Here is a 22173-nt window from a genome sequence, read left to right as displayed (position 1 = left end):
AAACTCTATTCAAACCAGAGCCAAACATTCTTGAATCTTGCTTATGGGGAAATCATTACTGATCACCCTAGGAAGGGGAAAAATCATTACTGATCACCCTAGGAAGGGGAAAAATTCAACCCCATTAAGCTCATCTCCTACGAGGAATAACAACATTAGTTAGAAGCCCTAGATCTTCTAGCTGGATCTTTTCAAAGAAAAACCTATTGCTAGATTATATAGTTGCTGGAAGCTACTATTTGACACTTTAGATTCCATCAAAATTCTAAGACAAATGCATGTATGAAGATCATCAAGGACTAATATTTTTATTGACTTCCACAAGTCAACGTGAAAGGCTAACCAGCCCAACAATGTTCAAGCAATTTCATGTGACCAAGCTCACTTATACATATCAAGATGCAAATGCCAATGAATACCAATAGGTTTATGGCCTTGTACAAACCCCTACGGATGGCAAGACTGAAAGCAAAGATTATCCCAAGTTTATGTAAAACCTCAAGTTGCGACAACATGGTTCAGATAGCTCAAAATTGGTGGACGCTAGAACTTAGAATGCTACACAAAGGTCAACACCAACAAGTCCTCCAAACAAGTTCTACCAAAAAGTATCGTGGATCTTCTAAGTTCAAAACTTATGCAAATGCAAGCAGACAATATGCAACAGTCACAAGAAAAAGATGTAGTCTCACAGCCAAGTGAACCAATATCTACTATAGCAGGTGGTCGAAGAAAGGAAGAAATTCCCAAAAAGATCAAGTGCGACATTAATTGTCAAAGTGGAGGTGAGCTTCTCAGAGAAGCAAAGCTAGATTTTTAGCTAGACAAGAACCTCATGTCTTTTCACACTTGGCAAAAATATGGCCAATTACAACTAGATGACTCTCTAGAATTCATAAGCATGTCTGAAAATAAACTAGAAAAATATTGGAAAATCATTTCCACCATCATTCAAATAGATTTGCAGATCCGCAAATCTCAATTTCATGTAATGATATTAAAGGATGTACATGACGACGTTGTTTTGGGAATGCCCACTAGCCCAGACAACTCTAGAAATACAGTGTTTGCAAGAAATGTCATTTTAATAATGAAGAGAACTAGATATTTTTATTGGAAAAAGATGGCACAAATAACTCGAACACAGTACAGGTGGAGATCAATATCAAGGTAGCTATTATTGAAGATGATTCAACTCCACCCAATAGAAAGCCAAATGAGCTCGATGATTATTAAGTTATAGCAGGTGTAGTGAAAATACAACATGTAGCAACCACAATAGCCACTTAGTAGGAACTACCATCAAGACAAGAAGTAAAGAAGATCGAGGTTGCAGAAAACCAAAAGCAACTCAAAATTTGAAGGTCTGTCATTCACTGCCGACCAAGTCAACGGATATAGGTCCTAGTGGAGCACAAAGTCTTAAACCACCTCCCATAGAGACCTAGCTAGATCATGATGAGACCACAAGAGAAGAAGGACAAGTATCTTCGATAGAACCACCAATGAGGATAGCTATAGTACTTAGTAGTACAAATGGAGCAAGCGCCATATCATCTCTCTACTGGATAAAGAAGAAAAGTGCAATATGGTTTTCAACAACACCCAAAGAATATTCAAGATTACTCCCTAAAAGAAAGATAGAAAAGCAATCCTAGGTATGGCTACAAGTCAAGAGAAATTGGCTAGTACTCTTAGCATCCAAAACCATGCAGAGTAGGTAAAGTTTCGAGTGATACTTTCAAGATAAATGATTGCAGATGTCATCCTTTGTTATCATTGGTTAGATAAACACAATACCTGGAGGAAAAACTACAATGCTATTATTCTCCTTTACAAGTGGTAGCAAATGTTACAGGTACCACTTATGTTGGATTCAAAGTTGCAAGTGTCACAAATTTCACCGCCGACACATCTTACAGACAAAGGTAAAGCTAAAGTGGAGCCTCCAACAACTATTGTAAAAGATGTGATAGCATATGTCTCTACATCAAAGAACCCTGATGGATCAGTTCTCTCAACCAATTTAAGCTTTCAAAGGTCTTAGTCATTCACTGACATGAAGAGAAACTCAATGGAACAACTCAAGAAAACAAAGGTATATCAGCCCAAGTACTCATTAACGTAGGAGAAGATCAAGAAAGTGTTCGTTTGGAGCAATTTTGTAGAAGTTAGTGATCCTGTGTGGATTGAAGATGACAATCAATACCAAAAGATAAACACAAGGGATGGATATTTTCATAGTACAATTTGGAAGATCATGAGTACTATAAGGGTAATAGGCAGGTATGGGTGCTAAAGCCAAATATCACAGCATATGAAGCGCAAACAAGACCTTCCCAAGGAAGAAGCCCATATAGGTATCAACCTTGATAGATTTCAAGCTACTGAAAATACAAAATAAAAACACCGAATGTTGCTAAAGCCTTCCGTTATCCTCAAGAAAGTACAACGGTGGATTCCAAAAAGTCACCAAAGAAGCTACAAGGTTAATAGAAGAATTTGATTTTCTAATTCTTCCAATGCTCATGTCAAAAGTCAAATACTGACTTTAAAGTACTACAAAAACTTTAAAGGCTCCTTTTAGCAAGTCTACTTGGAGGATGAAATGGATAATGAAGTCTTCACAATCAAAGAATGACAACCCAATTGATATAACTACAAAGTCAAAGGTGATTAAATAGGTATGGCAAAAGAAACCTTCAATGCAAATTTGGTCTTTCAATAATCCATTCTTTGTGGATTCAAGCTTACTTGTATTAAAAGAAATGTTTGTGATAATAAGCACAAGAATGTAAAAAGTAAAGTCGCCAGGGTGCAAAAAAATACTCTTTGGCATAGTCAGTCGGATTGTTAAGCCGTGAAATGAGCAAAGCATTAGTGTCAAAGCTTAAAGTCTCAATAAAGTTTGGGCTAAGATTTGTATTTATTAAGATTATCCTCAAGCTGAAAAAGTTGAGTTTATCTAAGTCATGTTGCTCACACTCGAAGAGATGAGCATAAGATTCGATGTCTATTAACTTAATAAAGGTAGAGTGGTATAGAGTCCTATACTCACGCACAATGCACAATAAAATAAGAGCTCATATCCTCAACAATGAAAACCCTTCCTAAAGCTTCTATAGCTATACATTTTTCTCGATGAACCCTTCAAAAATCTTTCTTGCGTAGCAAAATTGTTTTCAATGTATTTCTTTGTATGCATATAGGATGTCCCATCATTCCATGCCACTGCATTAGACACTCTTTTTTGCTTTCACCCATGCACCTTGAGTGGACTATAACGGGCAAACAAATTTCCCATATCACTACCATTATATTGCTGCCACCCCATTTTTATATATATCAGCAAATGATCCCTTCAATACTTTGTTAATATTTTCCATGCTAATAAGTACTCCAATAATGTGTGATCCCAAAGACACCTTTTCAATGGATTTTTTCCCTTTGGTTATTCAAGTATTAGACCCTAGGTATTAGACCCTAATCTAGACCCTCACTATTATACTTCTCATGTACATACTCTTAGTAAATAATGAGCAAGCCTCGCCATTATGCTGCTACAATGAATAATGCAACAGCCTCGACTCACACTAGAGATAAGATTGGATATTAAAGATGCTACATTGGAATGATGCTCACCAACAAATTCATCGATCAATGAACACAATACATTCCATGGGCAACCAATCAACAATCTTTCAACCTACATGGGCGCTTCTCAACAATGCCGGAGGACAGAATGTTAACTAAGCCCACATTAGTTTACAGGATCTCTCTCTCTCTCTCTCTCTCTCTCTCTCTCTCTCTCTCTCTCTCTCTCTCTCTCTCTCTCTCTCTATGTCCTAGACTCACACTACACGGGTGTCAAGACACTATATAATGTATAATACTTAGTACACAGTTGTAAGTACCCTCATATAGTCAATCTTCGACATCAAATCAATATCTGAAAAGGTGTACCTTTAGGCCTTTAGGGAGATTGAGATTGGAGAGTTGAGAGTAAAGTTGTAAACTATGTGTTCTACAGAAAGCGCCAACTTTCAACTTCCAAGGTGACCACTCCCCACTGCCTGCTCTCAATGCATTAAAAAAAAAAATCTTGAAAGAACCCCCTTGAGCAACCACTTCCTACCTTAGTTTTTCGGTTGTTGAACTATGCAAAAAACGCAGGTAGACTCGTCACTTTTATTGATAATAGAGTCAATTTTTTTGGGATTCTAAAAAGCCTTGGCCCTAAGCTTTCAAACTTGTCCGAATGCAATTTCAATTTTTAGAATATAGTATAGCATAGCATATCAATTGGTTATTGAAATATACCTTAAGGTTTGAGACTTCACAAAAATTGAAGGCCTGGGGATCCTTATAACCTTCAAAGTGTGAAGGCCAATTTTAGGACTCGGCCTTTGAGAGAAACTTTGAACCACACTCAGGACTTCATGAGAAGTCTTGGGTGGTCATGCAACCCGTACAACCTTCAATTTTTAGGGTTATCTAGAATGTGTGGGAAGTAGAGCCAACGTTTTCCCAATGGACAATGTTTCCTCAGCCTTCACAACACAAGTACCAACATTTTTAATATTTTTTCTCGAGTCTAGCAACCACAATGTTCACTCAACATCATTTGCAACATTGGACAACCATCACTTCCAAATCAGTATCCCAGCACTATCTTTTTCGAGCATCAGTATCCTTAAGTACCCGCAACATCAACCAATTTCATCGTGAACAACCTTCCAGAAAGTACATAATTCTCAGTTTCACATAAGCATCTAGTATCAAGTATCACCGTTCATTGTGCAGTCATCAATAAATATCACTCTGATAATGGAGTGGAGGGCCCTAAGAGGGTGGTTGGGAACTCATCTGGTTACTTTCTTCTCTCTCTACCTCTCTCACATTAACCTTCTTTTATGTCTCTATTCTCTCTCTCTTCAACGAAAAGAAACCCTAAATATAATTAGCACCAAAGAACCTTGAGTTGAGAAGTACTAATCTTGAGCTAAGAATCCTAACATATTTCCATTGTAAATAACATTGGTATGAAAGCTCTCATTGTGCTTCGGTTTTGCAAACATAAACAAGAAAAAAAACTTTGAAGACTCACAAGAAAATCCCTCAATTGGGCTTGTCAGCGGAGATCCCCAAGAATCTCCTCCTTGCACTCACTAAGAGTGGGACTTGCCCAGTGGTGGCGGAACCAATCATTGTGAGATCGGAAAAAGAAACCTTGATGTAAGCACAAGGCCACCAAGGGGTGCACCCTTATGGAGTAATTTTTGAACTTGGGGTCAAAAAAAAAAACTAATCTTGCTTCGTTGGCCTTCTCGAAGAAACTTGATGATATGGTTTAGTATTGATGGATTGTTGACAATCAAAAATAGTTTGCTACTAGATTGTAGTGTAGAGAAATGCAAAGGACTACTAACCTGGTCATTGACTAGGCATTTGTTTCGAGTCCACGAGGTAGAGAACATTGTTTTGTCCAACTACAGAAAAACCATATGAGCAGTTAAACTTTTTGTCATGCGATAAGAAAATGACACAAACCACAGACCATATATAGTGCATGCCATACAAAAGTTCTATATAGAAGTATAGTGGAGATTCGACATTGTGTCTCTCCAAACAACCATACCCTATCCTATAGTCTAGTTGTGTAGTCCAAGCAAACACATGGACACGGAGATGTGGATGCATATTAAGGGCCTTTACGACTTGTTGACACAGAGCTTTGTATGTCGATTTGTAGATGCTTCTCATTGTTGATTTGCTCTCCTTATTATGATTGCTCTTACTATGTCATTTTTCAACTTGTAAATGGGAAGATCTTTTTTTTCTCCTGTGTTCATAGCTTTGACACTTGTCCAACTATGGTTGCCTTACTAAATGCATCCTTATTCCACTCCGGCATGTCATATATAAAGAGTCATACAACATGAAGTTCTTGAGCGACATGCCGCTCTCATGTTTCTAACATGGGATCATCCCAAGGACAATATGGGATGGAATAAAGAATTGTGCTTATTAGCTGCAACTGTCTCCTCTCTTTGGCTACAGTAGATTGGCCATGGTTAAATATCGGCCCGCTTGGCTGCGTGTAGGTTGGGGTGACCTACAGAGTCAGTGACAGTGCTTTTTGGGGGGAGAACATAGCAAAAAGAAATATGTACACCATGCTCTCTCGTATACACAAGTGTGCGGCCGCAGCATTGTGGTAAGAGCTGCGCTTTCCCATCGTGAGTTCGAGAGATCAAAGTGGGTGTATGTATTTCGTCTTTATCTTTTTGGCGTGCTAAAGCCTTAGTATCCATATGGGTGAAGGTCGTTCAATTTTAGTTGTTTCACATGTGTCCCTGAGAAAGCCTTAAAAGTCTTAAACAAAAAATATCTTGTCTTTTCAGATGCAATTTCAAAGATTACATTCATTTTTTAACATGCTGAAATTGAAAAGGTTGTAGAGAACAAAAGAGTGTTAAAAAGTATTCATAAAAATTTGATCCATGATGTGAAGTATTGAATCATTATTTTTTTTATATAGAATTTGATTTGTAAGGAATCATTTCATTTAAAGACTTCACAAAGATTCATTTCATTAAATTGGTTTATTATTTTTTAGGTTTTTTAAAATCTATATTTTCTTATGAATGCTTTAAAATAATCTTTTGGTTTAGTTTTTCAAAGTAATATACATACACACACACACACACACGTGTGTGTGTGTGTGTGTGTGTGTGTGTGTGTATTTATATATACCCACTTTTCACCTAACAATATACATGTCATGAGGCCTCCTAAGGTTAATCCTACCATGCTTAAATATCTCTTCCCTTTTTCCTCTCCCTCTCTCCCTCTCTCTCTAGTCACTCTCTCTCTCTCTCTCTCTCTCACACACACACACACACACACACACAAAACGCAAAAACACATAGAGGGGCCTTTAAGCCACTTCATTCCAAGGATATATCAATAGCAATTGAATAAGGAGGGTCTTGAGGTGTTTTATCTTTTGAAAATTCAAGCATAGAGTTGAAAATTGTCATTCAGCCTAACAATTTATGTAATTTGATCTATAAATTAACTTAGTGAAATTAAGCTATAAGTTTTAAATATAGTTTAAACATGTATGCCATAATAAATTTATTGCTGTAACTATTGAGTTTTATTATTAAAAAATAAAAAAATTAACTGATTATTTTTACTAGCATGATTTAGAATATATAAACAGACATTTTATTTTCTATAAGCTTAGTATAGCTTTTTGCTAATGTCAAAATGGTATACATTTGATTATAAACCTTCCAAAATTCTACCTAAACAAGATTTTCTTTATATAAGCAAAAATGCATATTTAATTAAAAGTATATTCCTGCCACTTATGGTGAAGATCATTACACAATTTTTCACAAAGGTTTTTTTGTAGGCGTCGGGATTTTATTACTTTAAAATCACTTGTTAGTCAAGGGTTGCCAACCAGTTCGTCGACTAGGAACGGGCTAGGCTTACTTCGCCACGAGGCCAAAACTCCAGTAGATTGTGTCACTGCTCAACGTAGGTAGGCTTTTTCAATGACCGAAAGCCAAGAGGAGGCTAAAGCTCGGTTTAGACAAGGCGGCCATAGTGTGTAGGGAAGATGTGTGTATCCTTTGCGGCAGACGTTGATAGGGTGAAGCAAAAGCAATCCTTCTCCCTGTCTGTAGTACTCTTGCTTTTAGGAGAAAGAACCACAAAGTACTCAAGTGGCTTAGCGCCATTCTCTTTGAGGCTTCTCCCTCGTTCAAAAAAGCATGGTTGCACTTGCAAGGCTTTGCTAACTAGAGTGCTTTGTTAGCTACATTGACACGATTTGATGATCATTTGATTTAAGAACATGAAAGAAGAACATAAGTAAATCGAGAATGAAACTGTTTCATGTTTATAATATAGATACTGATGTAGAATGAGTCAAAGAATTAATAAAATTTAAAATCCAAGGACAAATTTAAACATGTTGTTCTCTAATATGTTTATCTTGTTCTCAATACGACATGAATGCGATTAACAAGGCTGTCTAGTTGTTGTTCGAGAGAAACAATAGATTATATCGAACAGATGGTTAGTAGTTTTGCTTGCTAAGGAAGGAGAGAGAGAGAGAGAGAGAGAGAGAGAGAGAGAGAGAGAGAAGAAGAAGAAGAAGAAGATAGTTTTTACGTCGTAGGAAAGTATCCCAAGAGACCTTAAAGATTTATCCGACGAAGAGAGTTGAACAAGATTTTAGAAATTGAATATACATACATACATATATATATATATATATATATATATATATATATATATATATATATATATATATATATATATATATATATATATATATATATATATATATATATATATATATAGAGAGAGAGAGAGAGAGAGAGAGAGAGAGAGAGAGAGAGAGAGAAAGAAAGTTTGTTACCGCTCATCAAAGCATGTTTCCATGGTTTTTAATTGGTATCCCCTCTAGTACGTTATGATCGCGACGCACATTTTTTATCCATACCTCGAAAAAGAACCATAAGAAGAGTTGGAATTTATAGAAATTGATGATACAGATCATTTGAGATATATTTACTTTTAGATGTTGTTTCCTTTTTATGTTTGGAAAAAAAAAAAAAAGAAAACATGCAAGTCTCCTTGCATGGGGAAGTTGCACAGTCCTTCCCAATTCTTATAATACGAAGGAACATGCCATTCCCACAAAAGCATGCAATTTTCAGTGCATTCATTTCACAGCGTTCTCAGCAATCAAGAGTAAAATGTGGTAGTTCTTACTTACCGTACACTCAAATATCTCGTGTTTGTAAATGTACAAGAGTTTTGTCCAGGCTTCTTTATACGTTGACTGCAATGAAACATAATAACATTAGAAAGGTTTCATAAGTAGGATGCATGAAACATTTTTCTAACTTTGAATATTTTACAATTAATATAAAAATCAAAACAATTTGTGAGTATTTGCACCAATCCAAATACAATGCTATTTCACAACAAAGCTTTGGCATTTTCCATAACGATTAAAATGTCAACGGAAAAACTTTAACTCTGTATCAGAGCTTGCTTGCAATAACGGAGTTAGATATATCTTGGAGTCGAGTATGCAATTAGCAATCTTATCGTAAATTCTCGTTGTTTGGATTTGAGTCAACACTACTCATTTGCAATAGCCATGGAGAAGTTGTGGACTGGCCACTTGGGATACATGAGGTCCATCGTATAGGTGATTTCATCTGGAGTGATACCCTTGCTTTGTATTTTGAGGGCTTGCTAGCCCTGCCACATTTGTCATACATGTCAACTAAGGCAATGTCAAGCATAAAGATTTTTTTGACAGTTCTTGACTAACAATATGATCGTAAGTTCTTTTGCCTATCTTACCGTCTTCCGAATTGCCACATGGCTTTGAAATGCAAGCATAGGTGATTGCATATATAGAGACTCTTTTCACATTAGTTGAAAAGAGTCTAGAGCTTCCTTGCCTCGCTCATGTACAGCACATCTTGCAATCAGTGCAATCTGAAAGAGCGATGCAAGTGAACGGTTGTGAGATGTATGTTTTGAGATAGAGAGCTCTTGATTACGCATAGTACCACATGCCTCCAAGATGCAAGCATATGTGATTGCATATAGAGATGTGCTCACTTCACATCACTTGAAAATATTCTAGAGCTTCTTGGTCCCGCCTCTGTTCAGTACATCCCACTAAAAATGCAATCTGAGAGAGGGACACATGTAAAGGTTTGCGAGATGTATGTTTCGAGCTAGAGAGCTCTTGATTATGCATCTTTTTGTATTCTGAGCCATAGCCGGATCTACGAGTTGAGACTTGGTGTTCTTCCCTTGCTCATCCTACTAGGTGGATTGGGCTTGTGGGCTATTTTGATACCTGATCTCATCAGAACCACAACAGTCTTCTCTTTGTTTTTGATGACTACTCGATAAGCAGGAGGTTGATTGCTAGAGGGTGTTGTCCTTTTAGTAAAGGGTTGAAGGAAATATGTTTTGAGCTTTTTGTGTTGAGCATATCCCGCAATCAATGTGTTCCAAGAGACGACATTCCAGACAAAAAGCTGCTCAAGCATGATTTGTGCTTTCTCAAGAGCACCACATCTCGCTATGATTGTTTCTCCTACATAGTGCCACATGCTTTCAAGATGCAAGCATAGGTGATTACATCAGGAGAAATATCCTCGCTTCACATGTTGGAAACAGCCAGCCAGAGCTTCGTTGTTGTCGAGCATATCCCGCAATCAATGCACTTGAGGAGACGACATTCCGGACATAAATGCAATGCCACATGCATTCACGACAAAATCATAGGTGATTGCATATGGAGAGATGCCTTGGCTTTGCATCCGTTGAAAACAGACCAAGGCTTTTGCCCATCTCAGCATCTTCCAGATTTCCAGATGCCTTCAAGATGCAAGCATAGGTGACTGCATCTAGAGAGATGCACTCACTTCAACCCCTCAAGAACTCACTATGTGTTTTGAAGTACACCGCATCTTCCAAACCGTGCCCCTATCCCGCATATCCCGCAATCAATGCCTTCCAAGAGGTGACATTCCGTACAAGAAGCTCCTCGAGCAATTTTTGTGCTTTTTGAAGAACACCATATTTCGCATACATGTCCCAAGCAATGCCAAGCACAACTTTTCAGCAGCCCGTGAGTAACAATCTCATCGTGCATTTTGTTGCCCATGCGTCATCTAAATTGCCACACGCCTTCAAGATGCAAGCATAGGTGATTACATCAGGAGAAATTTCCTCACTTCGCATGTTGGAAGCAACCAGCCAGAGCTTCTTGGCCTCGTCGTTGTCGGGCATATCCCGTAATCAATGCACTTGAAGAGACGACATTCGGACAGCCAGCTAGAGCTTCTTGGCCCTGTCCCTGTTATCAATGCACTTGAAGATACGACATTCCGGACATCAATGCAATGCCACATGCCTTCAAAACAAGCATAGGTGATGCATCTCGAGAGATGCTCTAGCTTTGCATCTGTTGAAAATAGCTTGGGGCTTTTGCCCATCTTAGCATCTTCCAAATTGCCAGAGGCCTTCAAGAAGCAAGCATAGGTGATTGCATCTAAAGAGATGCGCTCGCTTTAGCCCCTCAAGAACTCACCGTGCTTTGTGAAGATGGCTTGCCACAACCATGTCGCTCGCACCTAGCAATCAATGTGCTTGAGAAAAAGGCAATCAATAGAAGAAGCACATCCAAGACTTTTTGGAGTTCCGTGAGGGCACCACATTAGGCATTAGGCAAAACAACGTTGGGCATGACAATCTTCTCCAACAACCCGCAGCTAGCAATTTCATCGTCATGAATTGTCAAACCCATGTGAGGGTCTTGCATAAGGTGACCAACTTCCAAGGTGCAAGCATGGGTGAATCCATCTGGAAGAAGACATTTCCTTTGAAAAGCTTTTGATGCACATGAGAGTCGTTTTTGCTGGCAAGCAAAAAGGCATGGATCGCGGCTACACATCAGCTGAAAATAGTGTAGCCTTCTCGCCCCGCTGATGTTAAGCACATCCCACAATCATTGCGTTTGAAGAGGTGGAATTCCGAACAAGAAGCTCCTCGAGCGCTTTCCGTGCGTTCTGAAGAGCACCATATTAAGCAAAGACGAGCACAACTTCTTTCCTGTATCGCTCATTGACCTTGCTCTTGTTGCGCACATCCCACAATGAGTGCATTCCAAGAGTCAACATTCCGGGTAGAAAGCTGAAAACAGCCTAGAGCTTTCTGGCCCTGCTCCTGCGATGCATATCCCAGAGTGCTGTACCACGTCGCCACAAGTAGAACCCGGCTTGACTCCACTATCCCCTAAGGCGTGCTGAGCTCCAATATAGAAGCTTCTTCCGAATGCTCAGAAGAAGAAGAGCAATCTGCTGCTCCAATGGAAAATCCACGCCACTCTGACATCCCAGGTATCTCACTGCAGTGCGAGGAGGGATCCATTGAAAAACTGGGTCTGGGATCCGAGTGAGAGTGGGAGTTCTGACTAATCCAAAAGGCAATAGACTTGCACCCAATTGATCAGCACTCCTGAGGCCCCACAGAAGGTCTACAAGGCCTGCGCTGCCCGAATCAAGTTGGTCTCTTGGCCATGCAAATATAAACTGGTGTATGAAGCAAACTTTGCATCAAGCAAATCCTCTTCCCTGATCACTAGGAGCTGCAAACCCCGTAACCCCACCTCCTCTGCTGCTAGGTACATGCTCAGAGCCTAAGGAGCCAAGGGGCAGCCCTTACACACCGATCTAGTCAAAGCAAAGCTCTGCCACGACCGCAAGCGCAACAAAGCGCCCTCAAGAAAGCTCCAATCCACCCAATCACATGCCTTCTCAAAATCGAGAAGGGCCATATTACCAGATCGGCCTCCCTCTGTACACATGCCCAAGAGGTGGCCTCCCAAAAAGTAAAGATGTTTCCAAGGATGCTGCGTTCCTTGACAAACCCTGTCTGTGTAGCATGAATCGAATCCCCAAGGTAGGGCCGGATCCTCAAAAACTCAAAGCCTTGGCTAAGAATTTGTACGCTTGGTCTAGATTTCGGACTCTCTGCCAACGTAGCTGGGAGTCCTGCCTGTCTACATACATCATGCTGCTCAGTAGGGGCATCTGCTGACGAGAGTTCCCGTTAAAAATCAGTAGCTCTAGTGCGCATCTTATCAGACTCGGCCTCTACCTCCTGAGCTGTCAAACCCCTGCCTGAGCATGCCGCGTGCCTGTGGTCAACTCTGTCTCCTGAGTCCACTGAGAAGCCTAGCGTCGTAGCGATGATCATCATTTCGCCACTTCGGGTTCATTCTGCCAGTATTGATGCCAAATAAACCATAAAGGCCTCATGGGCCAACAAAGAATAGATGAGTAGACACTTCTTCTTGAAAAGAGAGAGAGAGAGAGAGAGAGAGAGAAACCAAACACAAGAGACACAAGAAGGCGGAGTTTGTCACAATCTGCTGAGTCAAGCCACTGAAGACTTGAGCCTACCTACAGATCCCGATCGAGGGGCCTAACCTCTAAGAAGAAGTAGCAACAGAAGAAGTCCGAACTAACTTATGGGGTTTCCGTTTGGTGGGGCCCATAATAAAATAAAGTAGAACCTACTCTCACAAAAAAACCTTGCAATCAACTAATGATGTGGCACTGTTGTATGGACAACCCAGATTTTATGCTGACAGTGCTGACGTGGCACTGTTGTATGGACAGCCCAGATTTTATGATGGCAATGCTAACGTCGCAGATTTTCAAAAATTCCGTTGACATTCTGATGTGGCAGGACTATGCGGACACTTCCACGTTTTACGCGCTGATGTGGCAACAATGTACGGGTTTTTCTACTTTTGCATTGGCTGCTTTTGGGAGGCCATATGCTTTTAGAACTTGAAGATTTTCATGTAAACAACTTTTAGAGGCCAAGGGTCTTTAAATATGACCCATGGACTCACTCTGGTAGTCTACTCGTGAGAGATGCATAGCAGAGCCATGGGAATTGTACCATATTGAAGCAACATAAAGAAATACCGAAAGGGATGCCAAGGCTTGGGACCAGTGCTCTCTTGGGATGGAACTCCGCCACTCTGCGTCTCATGTGTCGTTCATCTCTTTCAACTTAGTATTATTTGAATTGCTTAAAGTTGTTCAATCTGTTCTTTTTTATTGGCACGTGGTGCTCGCCCCGTTACAGTGGTATCCTAGCTTCAGACATGTGCTTTTCTGAAAGCATACAAGTCTTATCAAAGAGCAGAAAGAGCAAGATGGCGCTTCCAAATTTGTACAAAAAAATCTTTGTGCCTCAATCTCGAACTTATTAGGCACTCGCACGCTTAGTCCATCATGCATCGGACATGCTCCCATCTTCATCACTTGACTTACAGAGCATAATCCACCCAAGATCAGTTGCAAGAGAAGGATCAAAGATTTTTTGAGCCACCGTTTTTCTCAAAGGTAGTGCCATAAAGTGGTGGATGTTTATAGCTACCAAGCCGCACACTCCAAGGACTTGGCAAGCTTTCAAGGAAAAAAAATTCCCGAAGTTACATGCCTTCAAACATCTTCCTTTGGAGTGCAGCTTTTGACAAAATGGGGTATCCTGAAATGCTTGCCATGAAAACCCTAGCAGATTACAACTTGAAATTTCTCAACGTCTCTTTTAGGTGTCACTTCTCCAACCGATAACCTTGGAGGTCCAATGTGATTGCTATGTCTTGGGGCTACCGTCAAGATCCTCTGTCGAAATGAACTTTGAAAGCTTTGGATCCTTAGTAGAACCAAGAAACTGTTGCATGAGTTGCATGGTTTCTGTTTTATCTACTTCTTCATTATCCGCATACATTCTCTATAGGATTTTTCTCTTTGGCGCCATTCCCAAGTTCTACTTCTTCTCATTGGTGTCCTCCTCTTCACTTTCATAAGAGGTAGATTCGTAAAAGGTAGACTCTGAAACCATCGTGCTCTGCTACTGTGGGACGGATTGGATTGTTCATAGAAGAACAATTGACTGAGTTGTGATACCACTAATACCTTTTTGTACATCAAGGACAAATGGTGAATCGCAATAGCGGACACTTCTACTTGGAGAGAGACAGAGAGAGAGAGAGAGAGAGAGAGAGAGAGAGAGAGAGAGAGAGAGAGAGAGAGAGAGAGAGAGAGAGAGAGAGAGAGAGAGAAACCAAACACAAGAGACATAGGAAGGCGGAGTTCCTTCCCTAGAAGCTTTGGCCTTCAAGCCGAGGGCCCCCAAAGGGTATTTCTTTTATATTGCAAAAAATGGCCAACACAAGTTGTTGTCACAAGTGCTCAAGCCCTTCTTGATTTTCACAAGTGCTCAACTTCAAGAAATCTCAAAGCCTTGGTCGTCTTCACAAGTGCTCAAAGAGAGAGATCACATAAAAACTGATGATCAATTTTTCTTTTGCATACACTCAAAGAAGTCTCTATATAGGTACGAGCCTAACTTTTTGAGTGTCCCTAACCCTCGGCTTTTCAATTGTCATAAAATCTAATATCTAACCAACCCAAATGATTTTCTCATATTAAATTGATCACTTAATGTGGGAGAATAAACGGGAACAAGTGTTAAGATATAGATATGTGCTTATAGATCTATCTCAACACGGAGCCAATAGCAAAGGGGCCCAAATGGGAGATGGTCTATCAAGAGCAAGGCTAACCAATGGAGCATAAGACCTTAGGGTTAGCTTCATTGAAGACCTCCAATAATGTGTGTAAAAGTCCTTTGACCTTAGGTAAGCTAGGGCTGAGCTTGAGGTGGGAACCCGGCCCAAACTCGAGGTGCTTGTCGTGCTTGAGGTGCTTGATTAAGATGCTTGAGGTGCTTGACTGGCTCCATGCTTGAGGTGCTTGACTTGGTGCATGATTAAGGTGCTTGAGGTGCCTTGAGAAGCTTGCCTGAGATGCTTGTGGGAACACCCCCTACTTCAAGTGCTTAGTCATGCTTGATGACTAAGGGGCTTGCTCATCCAAAGTAAAAAAGATCCCTACAAGGAGGGGGGCGAGCCTACAAGGGGGGGGGGGGGGGGTGAGAGAGAACACACACACACACACACACACACACACACACACACACACACACACACACACACACACACACACACACAAGGGAAGCCCCAGCTTGAAGAGGCAGCAAGGACACTTGTCAAGTTCCTCCTCATGTTGCCCTCATGGTGTGCCTGAAACCTATTGGTTGGCCACCCAAGGGGTCCAATGATAATAAAGGATATTTAATTAATTGATTTTGCATTGGGAAAGGGGGACACTTGTCCCAAGGCTATCCCTGTTGCTTGTAATGGCTCCTGCTTGTGATTGGCTAGGCCTGGAGGGGTCCAATGAGCTTCAAGCATGAGCTACAAGGGGGGGGTCGACCCAAGCAAGCTGGGGGGGTGCTTAGGGGGTATACTCACCCACACACACTCACAAACACTCTCATTGTGTACTATGCAAAGTGCAAGAGCTCCCTCTCTTTCTCCAAGCAAGTAGAGGTTGAGAGCCTACACCAACACTCTTGGCTATGGAGTGCAAATCCATCCAAGAGCCATGCTTCAATGCTTGAGCTTGCCATATATTTCTTCTTCATTACTATGCTATTATGTATGCTAGCACAAGAGTTATGATAAGTGAGGAACTAGCTCTTTCTCGTATGAAATGTTTCTTCTTCCTCTTCCCTACCCTCATTCCCTGCTAGCTCTCTCCACCTTCGAAGGTGTTTGAGGTCTTGGGACTGAGGCTTGGTATAGTTAAAGCTTTCTTCAAGTTTAGGTTTTGCTATGATGGTGATGCATGAAGCTTTCCATCTTCATTGCTTCACCTAGGTCACAAGGAACACAAAGAATGTATTGTAACAAGTCTCTCTTTATGGGAGAAATCATAATACAAATGCCTATTGGAGGGGGGACCGGCTCCACATAAATCCGGTCCTCAATTGTTGTCATGTTCTCTAAATTCTCTCTCTTGCAAAAGTATTGTCTATGCCAAGTTAACTAATTGCTATGATTATGTTGCTATCTTCAATTATGTCTACCCGCTATGCTCACAAAATCATTTCTTGAAAGTACTCTCATTAAATTCCGCTACTCTCAAATTGAATAGGCAAATTCCATTACATCAATTGTCCACATACTCAATAAAATGTATGGAGATGGGCACAAAAGCATTCAGAACTCAAAACTGCTTGCCAAGAAAAAGTGTGACAACGTCTTTATAAACAACATATCTGTATCTCAGCATATGTCCCCCTACACAAAAGTCTCCTTCTGTCACCCCTCTTATCATAGTGTCTTAAAGCATTGCTACATTGTGGACCAGATAATTCATCGTGGCACTCAATCTCTTCATCTCCATTACATGTAACATGACATTCTTGCCAATCTATGATCTTTCATCTTTTTATAGTATATAGAGAAAGTTGAGGCTGGTTACACACCAAGATCTTGCATGCCCATCGTTTTCGAGGATTGGGCGGGCAAGCGTAATGTTTTCTATTTTTCTTTAAACAAGATTTTTGACAACGAATGTTCGTAGATTATTGGTTTGTAGCCTTTGTTGGATCGCGCTTGCAAGAGCTCAAGCCCCGTCCGAGCTTGAGCAGGGAGTCTTGGTTGTCGAAAACAAAATTCGCTACCCATATTACACCATGAATGGCTTTTGACAATAGGCTTCCACGTCTACGCACCCAAGTTTGGGCACATGGTGTGTAAGCAACGTAATTTTAATGATAAATAGATACATAGTAGAGTGGAACCTAGACCCTTCAAAGGTTACAGTTGGTTCCCACTTCCTCGTTTCTCCAAATATTTCCCTTGATCTATGTCTAGCCCCTAGAAGTGTCTATAAGGCCAATAAATCATCCTCCTTTACCAAAAGTGCTTACTGAAAGCATGCTTCCTCATGCTCCTAGACAATAATTGTTTTCAAGAAAAGGGGGTGCAATGCAACAAGCATGTAGTATTTACAAAAATGACTTACTTTCAAGACAGCAAGTGTTTCCTCACCTTTGAAGTATCTTTTGTATAACTCAAACATCACTTTCTTGAGAATTTTTTAAAGATGTAATCTACATTTCCATGTGAAAGCTTTAACTGCGAGCAAGTGTATATCAATGAAGGTACTCCTGCTAGGGGGAGTTTGCAAAAATGCAATTCTTTGCAGGAGAGCTCCGGAGCACCATTACTAACATTGTACATGAGGCTATTGCATGAGTTGTTCATCACCAACCATCTCATCCTTGCATTTTTTAGGGTCAATTTTGTGAAGCTTATGATCTCTGATAGGAGCAACTCTTCCATAACATAGATAGATTGTTGTACCAAACAATATCCCTCAAGGCGTCAAAGATCCATCTTCCATACTATTCCCAAGGCACTATAGCTAGATTCCAAATTAACATCTTTCTCCTTATACCATTTTTAATATAAGAGATGGCCTTGCTATGTCTAAGTCCTTTATCTAAAGTGATGAAGACATGGCAAAACGAGATTACACATTGCCTAACTATCTGTGTATCATAGGGTTGGATTGCAGAGGAGTCATCTTTCATCACTTGGAGGTCTTCATAGTGGATAGCCCTCTCTTGCTCATAATTTGTGAGATGATAGAGATCCATGAAGCAAAACTTTTATAGCTGCAAGGCAGTTTTGCTGTGTAAAATACCTGTTATACTTCCCTATTGCATTTCTCTCTTCTAATTCACCTTTGTACCATTAATCAATAGCTTCTAAGCACAACTTGATGAATGGATGTATAATGTTGTCACAAGTAGACTCAACATCTTGCATGTAAAAATCAAGAAACCATAATCTTACATGTGATGCAACCATAAGCAATGAAAACCCAATAGAGTAAAGAATCAGTAATTTTGTTACGATATTGGACAATCTACTGTATGTGGTTGATATTACAATTGGAATCCTTGGTGTGTAATAATTACTTACTATGTTGTCTTTATTTTTCACTAATAGTGACTTGATGATGTGTAGATTAAAACTTTGAAAATTGAGGAGAAAGAGAGGCAATAAGACCAATACTTAATGGCTATTTATTTTAGCATAAGTGTTGTAGTTATTTTTTCAATAAGCCCATGTGTCTTCGTTGTACAAAGTTAGTGAGAACCTATACTATGAAACAAGTGATAGGTACTACCCGTGAACTCAAGTGTAAAGAGGGGTCTCTATTTTTTTGCACCAACTTAATTTAATAAAGAAATTAGATACCCAACTTTACAAGAGGTGCTGTGGAGTGTCGAGGCTACCACTTTATGACATTCTTGTGTAAGATGCTATTGATTTTTTCCTTTCTTCTCTCTTAATCTATGTCTTGAACCACGAAGCGTATCTGTGGAAACTTCTAGTATAAGAGTGTGTAAGAGTTTTCTTCTCGCCTTCTTTGCATCCTACTTTGTGTGTGTGTGTGTGTGTGTGTGTGTGTGTGTGTGTGTGTGTGTGTGTGTGTGCACACGCGCACGCGTGCATGTCAATATTTCCATCTCTTTCTCTCTAAGGTAACATCAACCCCTTGTCTCTCTTTCTTGCTTTTCTTTCTTGATCATGAAAATGTCAATTGTTCTATTTCATGGCCAACAATGGAGGCCCACCTTTGATACAACAGTGGGTCCACCCTTTATTATAGCAGTGAGCAAGGTCAATTGTCCTATTTCATGACCAAAGGTGGGTCTCCACCCTTGGCCATGAAATAAAACAATTGACCTTGTCATGATGGAGGAAGAAAAGAGAGAGAAGGAATTGATGTTGTCACTAAGAGAAAGAGATGGAGATATTGATATACACACACATACACACATAAAATAGTACACAAAGAAGGGAAGGAGACAACTCTTGCACAAGAAGTTGACACAGAGAATCTCCATAGTCTGACATCGTTAAGAGAGGAGAAAGAAAAAAATTGACAACATCTCACACAACAATGGCTTAACGTGATAGCCGCCAAACTCCAAAGCACCTCTTGTGGAGTTGGATATTTAATTTCTTTATTAGTTAGTACCAAAAATTTTAAGGTCCTTCTTTACACCTCGAGTTCATGGGTGGTACCTATAGTACTTATTGCATGAACCTTCATAGGGTAGGTTCTCATTAACCTTGTACAACGAATCCACATGGTATATTTAAAAAAATAACTACAATACTTATGCTAAAATAAAAGCCAAAAATTATTTTTCTTATTGCCAACTTTTTCTCCTCAGTTTTGAGAGTTCCAATCTATAGAACATCAACTCACTATACTGAAAAATAAAGACTAACACAACAACTAACCATTAGATGCCAGCTATCCCAATTGCAATGTTGTCCACATACAAAAAAAGGATACCCAATATCGTAACAAATTTTGATATAGAAACCAATAAAATATCAACTTGAGAAATCATATGCATATGCCATTGGATTTTATGCAAGCACTCCTCAAACCTAATTTTGTCTCCCATGACCAGAAGTTGCTCACTTCAACAATGAATTTAAAAGGGAGAGACAAAACATTGAACACAACATTAATGTGCTTTTAAAATTCATGGGCATTCAACTCTCTTTATTTGAGTTTCATATGGGTGTCAAGGGTAACATATGACCATGGCTTAAGTCTTAGCATTCATTTCTCCACATAGCATACACAAAGATCGGGTATTGGCTTAGAGTCAAATTATAAGTCCATGTGTCCTATAGAAAATGAGAGAACCAAAATTAAGGAAAAGCTCAAGATTTCTCAAACGATATATTACAAGGCTAAATCAATGCAAAATTTGGCTTTTTACAAGCAACTTAAATACAAATATCTTGAAAATTTTCACCAATATATTACAAATCGAATCAATGTAGAGCTTGTAAGGTAGGGTGCAATAATATACTACATAGATGTACTTTAATTTTATAGTAACATATTGTCGAAAAAATCTTGAATATTCACCTAATATTGATCTATGTCATTTTCTGTAAAACAAATGGATTTGTCACCTAGCTCTAAGCCAATACTCGATCTCTTGTATGCTAATCTTCTTATATGCTATATGGAGAAATCAATTCTAAGACTTACTTTATAGTCATAACTCATATGTTGCCCTTAACATCAATGCCTAGATGAGATGCACAGACTTGAATGTCCCTGAATTTTAGAAGCGTGTTGATGTTGTGTTAAATATTTTGTCTCTAGCTTTTGAATTTATTGTTGGAGCAACTTTTGTAGCATAGTCATGGGAGACAAAATTGCACTCAAAGAGTTCAAGCCTAAAATCCATTAACATATGTGTATGATTTTGTAGATTGGTTTTTTATTGGTTTGTATGGCAAAATTTCATTCTATACAATATTGGGTCATCATTCCTTGTGGTTGCATAAGCAGTTGACTTGTGGCTCCTTGCTTTTACACATAAGATGTTGATTCTTCAAACTCCTCCAAGGTCAAACTATAAGACATTGTATACATTAATGTAAAACTCAACGTTCACACACAAAGAAAAAAATAAAAAATATTTAAACTTTAACCAATCAATCTACATCTGCATGCTCAAACTTGGTTTCATTAGAGCCTCTTTCCCACCTCTATTAAATTGCCAGTAAAGCATCTAACTTATTATCCTTAACCAAGTAAAGTATATGAAGCTCTCAATAAGGATAAACAACAATTCAAGAAGACTAAGCGTACTTGCAGATAGAACAACAATTATAAGAGCCTAACCATGTAGGATCACAGAAAGACTTTTTGAGGGAGTAGTGAGAAGACTGAATTGTTTGTTCAAACTACGGAACCCGAACTCCAAGAAAAGTTAGTACTATTGTTAGAAGACAAGAATACAAAACGAGGTTCAAAGGCAAAGTGGAAAGAGGCTATGAATGCAGTCTCATTGATTGTTAAGAGGGAACGATGTAGAGACAAGATGGTGGTGAATGGTGCTACTCCTACCTCTAGCATGCATGAGATCCCAACAAGTCATGCTATTGTGACTCCAAAAGGTGATAATTATGTGCTTGATGAGCTTATTAAGGGTATTTATGAAATGAAATTGAAGCTGGCCAGGCTTGAAGAAAAAAGGAAACCTTCTGGACAGAAATCCCAAAGAAGGGTTTGTGCACGAATGTATATGGAGTGTGAACGCAAACCATGGCAAAAGGGATTTTGATAGCTTCAGTGATGCTTTGAAAAGAGATCTTGTGTTTTTAAAGGATGGGAAGATCCATTTGTGGGAGAAAAGTACGCCATTAGTAACTAACTAGAAAAAGGGGGTATGCAAAAGTTACTAGAGGATAGTCATGCCATCTCTACAATGGAGGTCGCTAGCTATGGAGCAAAGATGGAGCCAATTCCAAAGAAAGGTTCAAGCCCAATTTATGATGTTTTTGAGGTGGTCCATGGCTTGTGGCCGTATGCAAAGGCATTAGGTGAGAAAGCGAGACAAGTACATCATTAGAAACTAACTTTAGAAAAGGGTTTATGCAAAAATTACTAGAGGATTTATGATGTTTTTGAGGAGGTCCATGGCTTGTGCCCGTATGCAAAGGCATTAGCTAAGAAAGGAAAGTTAACTGACAGGCGTTGCATGAAGCTAGTGATTTCATACACCACACAGCAAGTTGGGATGATTATATGGACTCTTTATTAGTGCATTCTTACTAGTGTCATA

General features: G+C 39.4%; 1 protein-coding gene across 11 annotated transcripts in view; it reads right to left on the bottom strand.

Moving 5' to 3' along the window:
- The window catches only part of LOC147423321 (uncharacterized), a 224154-nt gene that overhangs the window by 165790 nt on the left and 36191 nt on the right, over positions 1–22173 (bottom strand). For 7 of the 11 annotated variants that reach the window (XR_015186569.1, XM_086501324.1, XM_086501322.1 and 4 more), the window contains exons 2-3: positions 8801–8866; positions 5430–5489 (exon numbers count right to left, since the gene is read on the bottom strand). Coding sequence is in view for 9 of the 11 variants with exons in the window: in XM_086501324.1 (XP_086357450.1) it covers positions 5441–5489; positions 8801–8866 (115 nt within the window). In the remaining 2 variants the exon portion in view is untranslated. Of the gene's footprint in view, positions 1–5429; positions 5490–8440; positions 8867–22173 lie in introns of all 11 variants that reach the window. The other 4 variants (XM_086501321.1, XM_086501318.1, XM_086501320.1 and 1 more) reach the window with 3 other exon arrangements.

The sequence above is a fragment of the Adiantum capillus-veneris genome, chromosome 26 (genome assembly GCF_014529385.1).
Source record: "Adiantum capillus-veneris isolate H3 chromosome 26, ASM1452938v2, whole genome shotgun sequence".
Taxonomy (NCBI): domain Eukaryota; kingdom Viridiplantae; phylum Streptophyta; class Polypodiopsida; order Polypodiales; family Pteridaceae; genus Adiantum; species Adiantum capillus-veneris.
Note: the sequence above shows the minus strand (reverse complement) of the source record. Positions and strands in the feature narration are given on the sequence as shown.